General features: G+C 38.7%; 1 protein-coding gene across 1 annotated transcript; it reads right to left on the reverse strand.

Moving 5' to 3' along the window:
- Nucleotides 1-1,180: 1,180 nt before the first annotated feature.
- On the reverse strand, nt 1,181-13,409 carry sft2d1 (SFT2 domain containing 1). Its single transcript, XM_051377419.1, has 8 exons — nt 13,174-13,409; nt 12,381-12,467; nt 11,175-11,257; nt 8,997-9,078; nt 8,053-8,088; nt 7,899-7,957; nt 5,172-5,201; nt 1,181-2,917 (listed from the first exon to the last, which is right to left on the reverse strand). The coding sequence occupies exons 1-8, from the start codon at nt 13,237-13,239 to the stop codon at nt 2,878-2,880; spliced, it is 483 nt and encodes a 160-aa protein (XP_051233379.1). The 5' UTR covers nt 13,240-13,409; the 3' UTR covers nt 1,181-2,877.
- Between the last annotated feature and the right edge of the window lie 2,228 nt (nt 13,410-15,637).

A 15,637-nucleotide genomic window follows, 5' to 3' on the forward strand; every position in this document is an offset into this window, starting at 1 on the left:
TATGGTCGAGCCGGCAGGAAGGCGTGGTCAGGAGGAGCACCAAACAAAGCCACGAATAAACTGTGGTGATGTCATTTCATAATTTCCAATAACTTCCTGAAGCGATGAACCACATTCACCCTCATGTTCCTGTCGTCTTTCCTCACAGCGCCTCTGTGCTGTGTTCCAGTCATTGGACCAGTCACATACTCAATTCATTTAAGACAATCAGCCTGAAAAATGTTAATAATCCTCAAGAAACCGTGGGATAGTGAGTGGATGAATACATTTTTTAAGTGGCCAAATGTGTATGTGGTTTTATTCAATGTGACTCATTTCTGTTTGTTTAGAATTAATTGCAACTTTAAACGAAAAAAAACATTCTTAATTTTAGTCTATCTACATTTTTACAAAATTGTACCTCAAATGGTAAATACATCAAAACTGCAACAAAATTTTATTTTATTGTTTTCATATGAAAGACACAGCCTGTCCAGACACAAAATGAAGATTGTGTAGAATTTCTCATCTATAACTCACATTTTTTTTAGTTAAAGTAGTCCTATAGCTGTTGATGCCTCCCTATACCTTACATGTATATGATCATAAAAACACTGGTCTTTGGTGCTTAAAGATAACCCTGCCTGTCCTTGAACCAACAAAACATGTCACTGGCACAATGCAGTTTGATTTTATCCTTTGAGTCAATATAGTCTCGAATGTCAATTAACTGATGTATGTACATGGCCCATTGCTGTTCTTTCAGCCATGTAAGCCTATATGAAAGATATCTAGGGGAGTATACAAATAGTCCACACTATTGATTTCTCTTCCTTTCTGCTGTTATCTGCACTTTCAGCCAGACAGATCCACAATTGATTCAATGTGATTTTGTTTCCCTCAGTGTAGAATTTAAGAGGAAATCAATACTTGCTTCCACATCTATAGTTTTTAACTCGGTTTATTTGATATCGCCTGAGGAAACATTTTGCCAGTTGCCTTTTATTCAGCTGCTCTTGTGATTACCATATCCACCATATCTATATGTGGCAATTCCCATTAAATGAGACCAGAGCTGTGTTTTTGTAGCACAATATTTTAATGTACTCCTTTAACAAAACTCAAAAATCAATTTAGGCCACCAGTCCACTGACTCACTCTTGGAAAATAAAATTGCAAGGAAATTACGCATGACACAACACAAGCGTAGTTATTTATTCATTTTTACAAGATGAGCTGGGTCATTAAGCCGGAGAGAGGACACACAGACGTGTTTCATTTCAGTGCTTGTTGTGGTGTGGGATCCCTCTTCTCTCTGACATAACAATGGATTAGATGTAATGAAGAGGAAACTGTTGGGAGACTCTTAACAGATTGCCAGGGTCAGGGTGCCTTCCCCTTCAGCCTCAAAACTTCGCCGTAATCCCAAAAATGGCGAGCAAAGAATAAATATCACAAAAAAACAACCCCACTCCTTCACTCAACAGAATTGTTTTATGCCAAAGATTAATTGCTTAAGGATTTGCTGGGTCTCAGCCAAGTTAGTTGAACAAGTAGTGCTGAGGGGAGATTTTGTCCGTGCTAATCCACCACCACTACATTATACAAGCGTCTAATGAAACTATGTGGGGGCAGCACATCAGGAAGTGCTCTTATTTAGGAGCATGAAGCAGAAAGAAAACCTGGAGGCATGTTTGTTAAACCTTGAGCTAATCCTGCAGCTCATACACAGGAAAACAGGGTGTGTTGGGACTTTATATAGGTGGCTATTGATGCCATATTTAAATAACAAACTGTTTCAAAACATTTTTCTTTCACTTTCAAAATCTATGGTGAAATCCATGACTGACTCCCATTCCAAGGTGTTCTATAAAAAAAAAAACACACATACACACCTCCTCATCAGGATAATTTGAACATCTGCACTACAGATGGGGGAAGGCTGAGGTTATGATCTTCCAGAGGAGGTTGTCATGACAACCGCATCCTCAAAGGCTATGCCATCATACCGAAGCAATATAGGGAACCTGATGCAAGCTATACTGGGTTATTAGGTCACGTCAAAACCACAATGCTCAGAAAGGCGTAATTAACTGGGTCATTGCTACATCTGGCAGGGAATCGAGTCTAAAAAGGAGAAGCAATTTTAATGTAATCTGATGAGCTGGGGGGGGGGTAGGTGTGTTCAAATACACACTGAGGACTAACAGACTAGACAGGGGCTGCTTTTCTAAAAAAAAAAAAAAAAAAAAAAAGAAAAATCTCTTTAGCCGGAAAAACCTCAAAAGAACCATCATATATCCCAGTGCATTATCTATGAAGCAGTGCCTCAATTGCCTAAGGGGAAAATAATCATAAATAAACATGGAAGCGCATCAGGGAGTCTCTTTATACATCAGTGCCTCAAAGACAGACGACAGAAAGACAATGTGTTTTAATAATGTTTGTGAGTAAGAAAGCAAAACACCATCCAGAAGGAAATGGAATTTCACACTGTTTAAGATGTAATTGTGTATGGTTGGTCGATATGTCAACAGATCTCTTCATATTTATAATGTTCAGGCACTTTATGTTGTAAATAATGTATTGCAAAGTCAAAATTATTTCCCTGCACTTAAATGGTATAAAATCCTCTGAAAATATAGGCACATCTTTAAATATATTAAGCATTAAAGGCACTCATGTCTCTCACAAACAAAAGCAAAAGTGTTATAATCTGATTACAGTTAGAGATCTTCGACTAGACTTAAAAAGCGAGAATTCACAGTATGAAAAAGCCATAGTAAAAATCTGGAGATATAGTGTATAAACAACATAGATGTATATTTTACAGAGCCACCATTCTTGCAGTTTGCATATTAGGACCAGTCTTCAATTCAAATTGTTGGTCAGAGACTCCTAACTCAGACAGGTTGTGAAGCATTTCATCACAGCATCCCTGTAGGGAAAAAAAACAGACAAAAACAAGAGAGAAAATGTCTCAATACCAGCCAGCACAATAAACAATGAAATAAAGAAAAAGAAATGTTGCTTGAGTGTTGTTCTAAAACTGAACCAGGAAAAAATAAACACAGCGGGAGCAAAAGTCTGTCATGTGTATAAAATTAAAAGCGACATAAAAAGCACTTCCATCCTTTGTTACGATGATTTGGGTGGGGCTCGTCATGAATAAGTGAGTGTGTTTTGTTGGGGAAGCACCACATGTTCGGCGTGATGGGGGCTCCCTTTCTCCAGGTACTCTGTTGACTGGGATGATGCAATAAGAGCGATCTCCATGGTTACCCGTCGTTGCCTGCTCGGCCCCCCCCCCACACACCGTTTTGCTCTTGCCATCGGTGTGTTGCTATGCAGACTTCGCCTGCAGCCACAGTCAAATTTCGGTGGAGGAGGTGTGAAACCCGTCAAGGTTAAAAGGAGAAGGGGGGATCATAAGCAGTCTGTGGGAGGAGGGGAGGTTGGCGGACAGACAGGAGACTTGCTCCTTCAAATGCTCTGGTTTGTCCCTCTGATCTCTGATGTATCAACAATAAAAACACTCATATTCTTCCTCTTGTACAACTTTAGTTTTGTTTATATATATATATATATATATATATATATATATATATATATATATATATATATATTTTCACATGAGGCTTGATGCTATTTTTGCTTCTTTTAAAACTTAATGAATAAATGATCAGTCTGAGCGACTTCCCCCCCCACCCCCATTTCTGATTAAATATCAGAGCAACAGTAGCTCTAAGGCACTGTGGGAAGTGCACATGCAGCAGGTTTTAGTACCTTGGTCTACAGGCAGGAGTGGTTATAAATAGGCAACAAGGTAAAATACATTAAAGGATCAAGTCCATTGGCCATGTGGTGTTGTGGCTAACCAGGTATCACGGTTTATTTGGTCATAGACAGGAATGGGGAGAGACTGCAGTCTAATGTTTTTTAATATGTCACTTAAGAGGGATAGAGGTCTGTGATAAAAAAATATCCTGCTGCTCTCTAACAACATACAATACAGAGCTAAATTATCAAATCTAAATTAAATGAAAAATGGATTAAAGTAAGAAGCTTAAGGAGGGATGACAATAATGTGTTGACAGGAAAACACAATAGGACAAAAGGAGTAGGAAATAAATAAGTTTTCATCAGGACTTCAACAATCAGCCCAAGAACTAGTTGTCAAATTTGCATTTCTCCAAAGGAATTTGGTTTTTGGAGGGGTGGCACGGGAAAAGGTCTTTGTCTCCACTTTGTATTGTTGTTAGCATTTGGTTTGGGGGAGGGGGAACTTGGGGTGGTTATAGGACGTCTCTCAGCTGTCAGGATGGATTATAGGGTCGCCCGTATACACAAGGCACTTAGTGGGGGGGCTGCATGGGGGCTCTGGACCTCATCAAATGAGACATAACCCTGCTTACAGCTGGACTGACAAAACAACATCACACCTCATGCTAGGCTTAGGGAAAGCACTGAGGTGGTACACCATTTGAGACTATTAGAGAAGAGAACATCTGAGTACTGCCATGAAGTATTAGGCTCTATATTGCACATGACATACAACAACAAACAAACCAACAAACCTGGCATAAAGACCATTATGTGATTGTGAGATTTTTATCCTCGTATTATGCAGGACAGCCTACTTGGGTCTAAATCTAATCAAAAATTTGCATTGTGGTTTAACCCTATAGAGCTTAATATAAGCTCATCACAAGCTACAGAGACATATTTTGGTAAATCTGGCCTAAAGAGCATTATTCCATAAGAAATGGTTTCATTTAGATATCGTGGATAAAGCAAATAACGTCACAGGGCAAAAGCACACAGGAGTGTGAAAAAACAAGCTGCCATTTGTTTGACACCAAGTGCCTGCACTAGTCATGGGGAGGGGGGGATTACAGCCATATGGTGGAGGCAAACAGTGTTAGGAGGTAAATGAAAACATGTTTTCATTGAAGGGTCGCACGCAGTATCCTCTCTATTTTGTTGTCTGGCAGTACGGTATTATTGAGATATAAATAGAAGATGTATTTAAAAGGTCTCTTTTGATAGTAGCTGGATTCTTCGACGTGGCTCAAGTGAAAGGTGTGCTCTTATAGTTAGACTCAATTCAGTAAGCATACAGCTGAACATAACATAAAAGACAGATGCAGATCAATTAAAAGTCAATGCAGAGAAAATCTTGAAAATCTTACCTGGCAAATGGAATGTAAGAGATGCTATACCTGAAACAGAAAAATACAAAGAAAAAAGGATTAATGTTTATGTTAAACAATAATTACATAGAGCAAAGTACTAACATAACAACAGAAAGTCAAACTTAACACAAGCTGGAAAAAAATGCATTACAATTAGTATTTATTTCATGTTATGTAATGAATGTGAGGTTCTTAACTTAAACTTAAGTTAAATAATGCTTGTCTGCACTTCATGGATTTGTAATTATGTGGTATCTAAGAGATTAAAAGCATAAAAAACCCAAACCCAAATAATATAAGACTTAAAACAGATACAGGACTAAATAGCAGTATAATAATGGATTTCACACCAAAATTTAAAATATGTGTTTAAATGCGCCATCAAGTAGTAATCACTGGACCGAAGGGTCTTTGATGTCACTCAGAAAGAGGATTAACCAGACGTGACTGTGAATGAAGTGGATACACAGTAATCTTTGTACTAATGACGCTCGACAGATTGGTAACCAAACAACAAGTACAACAAAAACATGATACCCTGTACTGTACTTGTACAATGATACAGATGCAGTTTATCACAAAAAGGCCCTGATCAAACACCTAATATATATTTAAAATATGTGAGGAATCTGTGGAGCAGTTGAATGATTAACCACAGCCCAAGCGTGAGCATGACCACCATCTTGTTTGACCACGAGTTAGCAGGAATCCCTTGTACTCTACACATTTTTTAAATACATGTTCTGATTGTCTAAACTAAATGACACTAGTAAAGTTAAGTAAAAGCTATCCGTGTTTTTTATTTTAACTTCCTACTCTATCCTGAGTCAGTGTCAGCCTGTAGTGCTTCAGCGTGGTCACCTCATAGGACTGGACTATGCCCACCTCTGTGTGTGTGTGTGTGTGTGTGTGTGTGTGTGTGTGTGTGTGTGTGTGTGTGTGTGTGTGGGTCAGTGGCGACGTCTTATTACAGAACCACCTTCACACACAGACTTCTGAGTGCCTGCGTAGGAGTGCACTATGCCCCCCAGTCTGTTAAGAATGAGCTCGGGCTGTGTGACTTGTGGTTTCCATGGTGATGCCTCTGAGAACGCAGGCAGAGCGGAAATGAATGTACTACATGTAGGTGCAAAAATGTAGTTACGAGGGTGACACAGTCCCGCTCGGTGATGCACTGACCGTTCCCTTCCTCCTGGGAGCTGCTGGGGCTTTGTGTTTCCATGCACATTCGCATTCACCGAGTGTCTTTTGTTACTGCTGTGCAAATATGTTCGAATTAATGAACATACAAGTGCTGACATGCCCGTAGACATCACTCACAGGTCTTACTATTCACTGCCATGTTGGAACTTAACCCCACTGACCTTATTACGATATGTGCTTTTTTTCCTCAATCAGCTAATCTCAGTTATCTGCAGGATTCAGAAAGCCACATTTAAGACTCTCACCTGAATTTTAAACTAGTATGAACACCAGGGCTGCGACTAACAATAATTTACATTATTGATTTGGTCGAATATTTTTATGTTTCATCAATTCATTGTATAGTCAAAAAAATATTAGAAAATAAGAATGTACGTCACAGTTTCCCAGAGCCAAAGGTGATGTTTTGTCCAAAACTGAAATAATCTACTTATAATCTTAAAACTGAGAAAAGCAGAAAATCCTCACATTCTGAGAAGCAGAAAACGGAGAATGTTTGGCATTTATCTTCATAAATGACTAATTCTATTAATCAATTATCAAAATTCTTAATAATCAATTCTCTGTAGATTGACTACAGCCCTAATGAATAGAAATATCATGGCAAAACCATGTTTTTTTCAACTCAACACAGCTTATAAAAGCTTTTTAAACTAGGCAGTGTAAAAAACAGAAAGTCTAACAAAGCAGATGTAATGACAAAAAAACTCTTTGAATACAACAATAAAATCTAACTGATTCTCACCTATATCTTGTACACACTAAGTAGAACACAAAGTTGTTTAGGTCTTCTTTTTAAATACTTATCAAACTAATAAAGGACCCAGGGGTGATGTGTATACTCACTGGACCAGTCACCTGTGATTTTAGTAGTAGTAATGACCCCAGAGATAGCTGGCAGAGACTTTGTCTTGTGTGTAAACAACACAGACGGAAATAACTGTCTGCCTGTACGTCTCCAAGTAGGTCCACACTGATCCTGGATCCACGTCTTCCTCTACAGGCCAAAAATATTCTGACCTACTATGATGCCTGGCAACCTACCTAACAGTCTACTTACAACGTGACTGACAGATGCCACTGAGGGAAACTAGGGCAAAACAATGTGCTCAAAGTTTTCATATTGCTTTAAATGTGCATCTGATTATCATTATATCGTATGGTATGGCATGCACTCTTTATAGCTTAGTAAAAAAGCTTGAAATATCCTGAAAAGATACGATGCTCTGAAACGATGGAAAAATTCTGCTGTAGTGTGATTAAACGCGCAGTGTGACATTAATGGAGTAAGTGCAACCGTTTACAGATTCAGCCGTGCACATGCCAACAGTAGTAAGTCAGCTTAAAGCATCAGCAGTGTGATTAACTCAACTCATGGACATTTAATGCAAGCCAAAGCAGCTGGAGCAAGTTCTCTATCGTTGACAGACGGCTCCATCTGAGTAGGCGTGAGTGATGGGTAGATTAATTGCCGACTGTACTACAAGGGAGAGATGGCTCAGACTCTCAGGTCACACTTACCATGTCATTGCCAAAAACTGCAGAATACAGAAGATGATGGCCAGCCCCTTTTTATGCCACTGTAAAATACAACATAAAAATGGTTATTGTAATAGTTGAAAACTTAAGCAATAAAGACTGTAACTGGCTTTAAAACTACGTATAATCTACTTACCCAAAACACTGCACAAAGCGTTAGGACAAGGCAGAGCTGGTGGAAGAAGAAAAGAATGGTTATCTTTTTTTAAACACTTGTAAAATGACATTTGCCATCTGCCATGTGTCTGTAAGTAAGTAACTTTATCTTTGTAATCCTTTAAGTTCACAAGGTGAGGAGTACCGGATCTTTAAATTTAACCTGGCCTTATCATCCAAAGTCAAAGGGCTACAGAACTTTTATGTCCTCAAGAGTATAGGTGAAAGCAGATACAATGTAAATGCACTGTGGCCTCATGTGAAGAAGGCCACGATGCATTTACATTTTATTGTACATTGCATTGTCAGAGAGAAAATGGCATCTAATATTTACTGTATCAAGGTATGAACCAAGGTTATTATAGTTTAGTTAACTAAAGAAAAAAATAACTAGGTGTGAAAGAGCATTTTAGTTAACTGAAAAACAAAAACAAAAAACGAATGACTAACTAATGATGAAAAAATCATTACCAGTGTAAGTGTACACACCTCTTTATCTTGAGGTCAGATAGCCATTTACGACAGAAGCCGTTACAGCTCTTTCTTCAACGCACCAGACTACTTTGACATAAACAGTAGTTTTACCTCACAGAACATGGGGGTTGCTGGTTTACTGCTGCCTTGAGAGCATAGATGGATATAACGGCTTCAGTTTCTAGTCAGAACGAGCTGAGGGCAAGGTAAAGCCCTGAAAATATTCTAAACACAGCATACATTTAAACTTATATTGATTGTCTTTTAGGAGGGCCTTTTCTATTTGGCTAGAATATGTTTTTCTTCTGCCCCCTTCCATAGGAATACGTTGCCTAACTTCCATGCTGGTACTTCTCTGTACTCCTGTCTTGCTGTCCACCATCTACTGTAGGTAAACCCCACTTCAAACTAACCGTTGAAGGTCCAAAATAACGGCAAAACAGTATTTACCAGCATAACAATGGTGGCTATCAGTCTTGTTGGTTCAAACATACGCTTCAGCTGTTTTAGTGGTCCCATTAAGAAGCAGGTGCTGTAGAAGAACAAACAAGAAAAGGGTTCATTGAACTGTTAATCCATGAAATTATTGTGATCATGTTTTGTCTTCATATCAGGGGCAGGTGTATTTTCATTGTTCTCTCCAGTGAAGCCAATATTCTGTGTATATGTGTTGAAACATTTTCTGTTTTTTGAAGTGACACTGTTGTAGATGGATTGTGGATGTTAATAATGCTAGTTACCAGGGTTTTGACCAAGTATTCAAAACATGTTTGAAAATGATGAACTGTACAAATATCATCCGGGTTGTCAGCTCTGACTGACAGAATACACACAAATCACACCTCCATACACAATGAATACTCTGAAGTTTATGCTCTGGGTGGATTTCAGAACAGACCTGATACGAGTGTACACACACACAAATATCTTCGGAGTGACATCAGAATTGTGTTGCCACCATAATCAAATTTACGCTTCACGTTGCAATTATTAGAGGGTAAATATTTCATGCCCAACACCATAATGACACATTTAAAACCTCCTACATGATGCATGTGTGACGTCAGTAAATGTAACGAGACAAAGGCTTTCCCCACTGATGAGGCACGCAGCTCTGGGCTCGGCAGAGCTGAGTGGGTAGAGGGAGTCTGTGTAGCGTCACATCTGTTAGATGAGACACGAGAGCAGTCTGTGTTGACGCAGGCTCTTTCTACTGGTCTGCTGAGAGGGATGGATCCTTCTTTCTCTTTTTATATCTGCTCAATGTGACAGAGACACTAATGATGCCCATGCACACTGCTGATGAGGGGGAAGGATGACAGCATTGTTACTGCAACTACTGATATGAAAATAATGCTGTATTGTCTAGTGTCTAGAGAATCTGTCTATAAATGTAACTTTGATTAAACAGTGAAAGTTTGATTTAAAGCCAGATTCTTTTTTTTGGTTACAAAACAAAAAAATAAAAATAAAAGACAGAGATACAGTATGTTTATTGTTAGGGTTATTTTAACTGTTGTATGTTGATATAAAAGAAACCAATGGTCTCTCTGTAATCTTCTTGCATTCAAAGTCACCTAAAGAAGAAAATTGGTTTAAGATCCCTAGAATATGACACTCTCCTGGTAACTTCGGCTATGAATGCAGAAGATGACCCAGCTTCTTGACACATCTAAACCCTCTGGACATATGATACCTGAAATAGAGACCGGCCTGTCTGAAAACAAAAAAACGCCTCATCAACGGTTCACTGTCTGTCAAAGAAGTCAAAGACATCGTGATTATATTAAGACCTCGGATTATCTAGATTAAATAATCCATAATGTTGTAAAATCCAGTAGGCTGCAGATATCTAGTGAAGCCAAAATTATAATCTTACTAAATCTTACAGATTTGTATGGTATGGTGCCCTGTCACTGCGAAGGAGACATCATTTACTCAGTATTCTCCCACAGAAGTCTTGGCAAATAATAATATGAAAGCCAACACTAATGTTTGGTCTACTCATAGAGAAAGACAAAATAAACAGTTAGGAGACACAGATACACTGTCTGTTCCCACTTTAACCCAAATCATTTCCTCCTGACTTTCACATGACATACAATTAGGCATAATAATCTAGATCACAATTAAATCAACATAAACAGGCGCAAGATGTATCCTATGCAATCAGAGTACCGTCTGTTGCATCAATTGTGCAATACCTTTTCACAGGTAAGCCTGTCTGAGCAATTTTTAAAATGCATTTAGTGAAACAGTCTCTGTTTCTCAAACAAAGTTGCAAGAGAGAGCATTCACACAATTTTATGAAGCAGACTTTATGTTTACTAACCACAATATGATTGGAAAGGCAGTTTTCTATTTGTTTCAATGGTAGCAACACTAAAAAAGTATAATCCTACAAATGCTAATATGATTAAATAATGGAGATTATTGTTTTAGCTATAATCCTGTAGCCCGGAACAGTAGTGAGCACTTTACTGTAGAGGAACAAACCTTGGAGAAATGTGGAGCTGTGTCAAGAATGACTGTAACAGAGTAGCAGTCATCAAGGCCAAATGATTTCAGAGCGTATGGGCCTGATGCATCATCATGTGCTGTATTTCAGGCAGAAAATACTGGTCTTACCTGGCAAGAGCTGCGAGATTCCCTATTGTGTAGAAGACTGCGAAAAGCTTGATTCCACCTGGAAGGAACAGCAGTGCTGAACCCTGGTAAAAACAGCAACATAGTCTCCGTCAGCTACACAGAATAATGTCACCACACTCGCTAAAAGTTAAATGAAACCTGAATAAGATTGACGCTTATCTTATTTTATAAAACAAATAAACAAAAACAAGATATTCTATGGGCTGTCTTGTGTTTTTACTGAAACATTATGAGCTCCCCCTAGTGCCAAAATACCACAGGGCTTTGTTTAATAACCCACATACATTATTTTGATCATTTTCAGTAAAGAAGAATAGTGGCACACTTAGTGTTGAGTGTGCATTGAGAGAACACAGTTAAGAATGAAGCTTAAAATCATAAGATGATGCAGATTTGACTTGCAGCTAATAAGTGCATCTCATAAAAAAGGAGTCCACTTCTTGGCATTGCTTATTTCATTGCCTTAGTGGTAAAAGGTTCTGTAAGTGTTCTGAAAAGTATGAATGGGAGAGACTACACTTAGAGGCTGTGTTGGGGCCTCGTCAATGTGAATTATCACTATGCAGTGGCTAAGTGTTATCAGCAAATACTGCCTGTCATATGACTTCCTGTCATTTGAACTGTGAACTACACACAAACTGACACATTCTGCTCTTTCATGACATTAAGCCTTTATATATCTTAATTAAGCATACGTGTGACTTTGATCTGTAAGTACGGGAGGGCAGGGATTTGCCTTGCTGGCAATGGCAGTGAGCCATGTTCATAACTTGTTTTATAGTGCCTACAAACCAAAACTAACCCAGAATTGGGTTTTATCAGAGTTGGGTTTATTGCCAAGTAAGTTTTTACACATAGAAGGAATATGTCTTGGTGCATTGGTGCATAAAAATCATACAAAAATAAAGTAATTTTTACAAATATAAATAAATAAAGATGAAAAAAGATCAAAAACTGTGCAGGAAACATATTTACAACGTACAGGATAGAAAAACCAACGGGAGTGCATTAACGTAATGCATATATACACAGGGTGGGTATTAAGACTCAGTGTCTAACCCTAACTTGGACCGTGGGTAACAGTATAACCAGTGTTGTGTACGCTCTGCATTCCTCATGTCTGTATAAAGTCAGACAGAGCATACAAGCTGCCTTTTCAACATAAAAGGGCCACAGAAAACTCACGAGTATTGAACACAGGATGCCTCCAGCAAAGCATATGACGAACCACTTCACCCTGGTGCTGTAGCTGAGAGAGCTGGCATCAAGGACCTGGTAAGAACAATGGGAGGATGTCACAAGACAAACTTAATGACCTGCAGAGAGACCCACAGGCTTTCCCACTGATGACTTTACTATAGCGGCCTAAGGCGAGCAAACAACACCTAGTCACAGTATTATCTTAAAACACAGACACACACAGACACAGTAGGACATTACTCAGTACACTGAACTTGCGCAAAAACAACCAATAAAACCAGAATCTGCAAAGAAATGCAAAAATACAACCACGAGAGTTTAACTTTAAACTGTGCAACAAGTAAAAAAAAAACAAAAAACAAAAGTGACACCAGGTGATATAAAAACACAGGGCTCAAGTCACCTTACCTCATTTCCTCCTCAGCGTGAACGCGTGTAAAAACAAAAGGTATAAATAAACAGACAAATACAGTTTATTAAATGCTGACAGAAGGATGATAGTTAGGTTTAAATAAAAATAAATAATAAAAAAAAAAACACCCCGAACAGAAAACATGATAATGAAACTGTTTCAGTTAGCCAACGTCTCAGGAAAGGCTAACAGCAACCTAAAACTAACCCTTAACTAACTTAAAAAGAGAAAATAAAACCACACAAGCGTTGATAGCAAATCTCTGAACGGCAACGTCGAGTCACAGACAGGAAAAAAGGAAAAAGCACAGTGTTATTTTGTTTTATATTAGTTGTTATCCATTTACAGAGCGTTAGCATTAGCTACCTGTGCAGTGAGACCCAACTCTTCATTATCGTCTTGTCCGCTTAACACACGACGAAGCTTGTCCATCGTTAGTTGGCAGTTAAATTAGGCAGAAAAAAGAAAAAAAGGTTTAAAGTCTCAGTTTCTATATTTCTAACTGTACGGCTGCTGTTTGTGTCTACAAGTTTTGACCGCAGTAGTGGCAACTTTAACTTCCTGGCTTCCTGAATTGTGTTTTTCTGTTAAGTGCTGACCTAGAATCGGTTTGTACGCAGCCAGTGTTTGAGTCTATTCGTTGGGGAGGTGTTTCAAAAACCGACCGCAGATCAGCTTGTGAAGGCAACTTCAACCAAGCCCACTTCCCCCCGAACTGTTGCTGCCTTTCAGTGCAGTCGGAAATTACAACATCATTTGCGTACAACACTACACCCTGCAGACTGTACTGTGTTTACAATGTCATGGCATGTATGGTGTGATTGACTGTTGGCACGTTACAGTATATTTAATTAAAAATAGGAATTGAGGTAAAAAAAACAACAACTATTTATTAAACCAATGTGAGTAGACAGAATATATATATATATATTATAATTATGCCAAATAGGCTAAGTGGAAAAAGTGAAAATCGCTCCTTAAAATACCAGTCTCTTTGCTTGTTTTAGCCCATTTACTTAACGTTACTTTTACATTACTCCTTACTATTTTAAATATACGGTTTAAAACCGACCACTGGTTTGCCAGCTGTTGCGTTTCTGTTGCTTTGTCGCCACCCAGTGGAGATAAAACGTGAAGACAGGAAACAGTTTGGCACAGTCAGTACATTATGTCCTCCTTACATGACCATGCTTGGTGGTTTTACTAATTTATCTTGTGCAGACTGTTGTGACTAATTCCATGCATAACTTTAGCATTAGCTTAGTATTGGAAGTGAATGTCTTGTGTCGTCCTGTTAGGCCATGTTTTCAATTTCAGAATGGAATATAATCTTTCGAGTGTTAAAACATTTTGTGTCTCAAGGGTACATGAAGTCGCCTTGCCTTTATTGAGAACATAACTGGCGCCGAACGAAATAGCTTACAGTTATGGGAGTCTTGACTTTGGGTCACACTGTTCTTGTATGTAAGACATTTTAATTATATTTAAATACACAGAAATTACAGGCACAAGAAACAAAAGATAAGGGTGGCGATGAAAACACAACAACTCATTCCGACAATTCTCAAGTTTGCTGTGTATTTGCAGACAGCTGACTAAGATAAGTAGACTACTAAACTAAGCTATTAAGCATCATTTTACAGCTGGTGCATTTACAGGAAAATGTGAAACTTTATCTGTAAATATACAAGCAAAATGTTAAACTTCCACTCTCAGACACAGCTGTGAGATAATTCTTCTCACTCTTATAATGAACCTGTCTGTAAGTGGTTCACTATGGTATGGTTTCTTGTAGACATCGTTTTAGAGTTAGAATACCTTCACAATAACCAATGGTTATAAAATATATTTAATTTGCCAAGGAACACATCAAGGTCTTGGTGTTTCAAGAGATTATAAAGCCGCATTTATTCTTCTGTGCTCTCATCCATACTGACTGGGCATGGTGTAGACCTTGACCACTGAGATCGTCCTTTAATCTGTGCACACAATTAACATAATTCAAATACAGGGTCCTTGAAAAAACAGTCTCTCTAGTAAAATTGAAGCTCCTCTTGTCCACATGCCATGTGTCCTAGAACAAGAACTGCAAATTGATCCTGATGGTCAGACCAGCACGTTGCATGCTAGACTGATGCTTGAGGGTGCTCGATTGGCGTGTGTATGAATGGAATTCATACACACTGAATAAGGAGCACACCAAAACCAGAAGCCAGGGGAGCAGTCGGACTTACACAAGCGGCTGGCTATTTGTTCCTTCAAATGAACTATTATGCAAAATATACATTATTGGTTTAAAGTACTACTCCACACTTGAGCATTTTTGAGCTGTAAACTAAATGACATGACTCTATTGTGAAGAAACACATTCTGGTATTAATAGATAGATAGATAGATAGATAGATAGATAGATAGATAGATAGATAGATAGATAGATAGATAGATAGATAGATAGATAGATAGATATTCCTTTATTTGTCCCACAATGGGTAAAAACCCTACTGGGAGCAGTGCTGGTTGTTAAACAGTCTGACAGCAGCAGGAAGGAAAGACCTACGATATCTCTCCTTCACACATTTGGGGTGAAGGAGTCTGTCGCTGAAGGAGCTGCTCAGTGTAGTGATGGTGTCCTGCATGGGGTGGGTGAGCCCTTTTAACAGTTCTCTGTATTCCCTGTCGTCGTCATCAGTGATGAGGCCGACGATGGCAGAGTCATCAGAGAACTTCTGCAGGTGACAGTGCGGAGAACTGTGCCTAAAGTCTGCAGTGTACAGGGTGAACAGGAAAGGAGCCAAAACTGTTCCCTGTGGAGCCCCTGTGCTGCAGACCG

Source organism: Dicentrarchus labrax, unplaced genomic scaffold, assembly GCF_905237075.1.
Source record: "Dicentrarchus labrax unplaced genomic scaffold, dlabrax2021, whole genome shotgun sequence".
Taxonomy (NCBI): Eukaryota; Metazoa; Chordata; class Actinopteri; family Moronidae; genus Dicentrarchus; species Dicentrarchus labrax.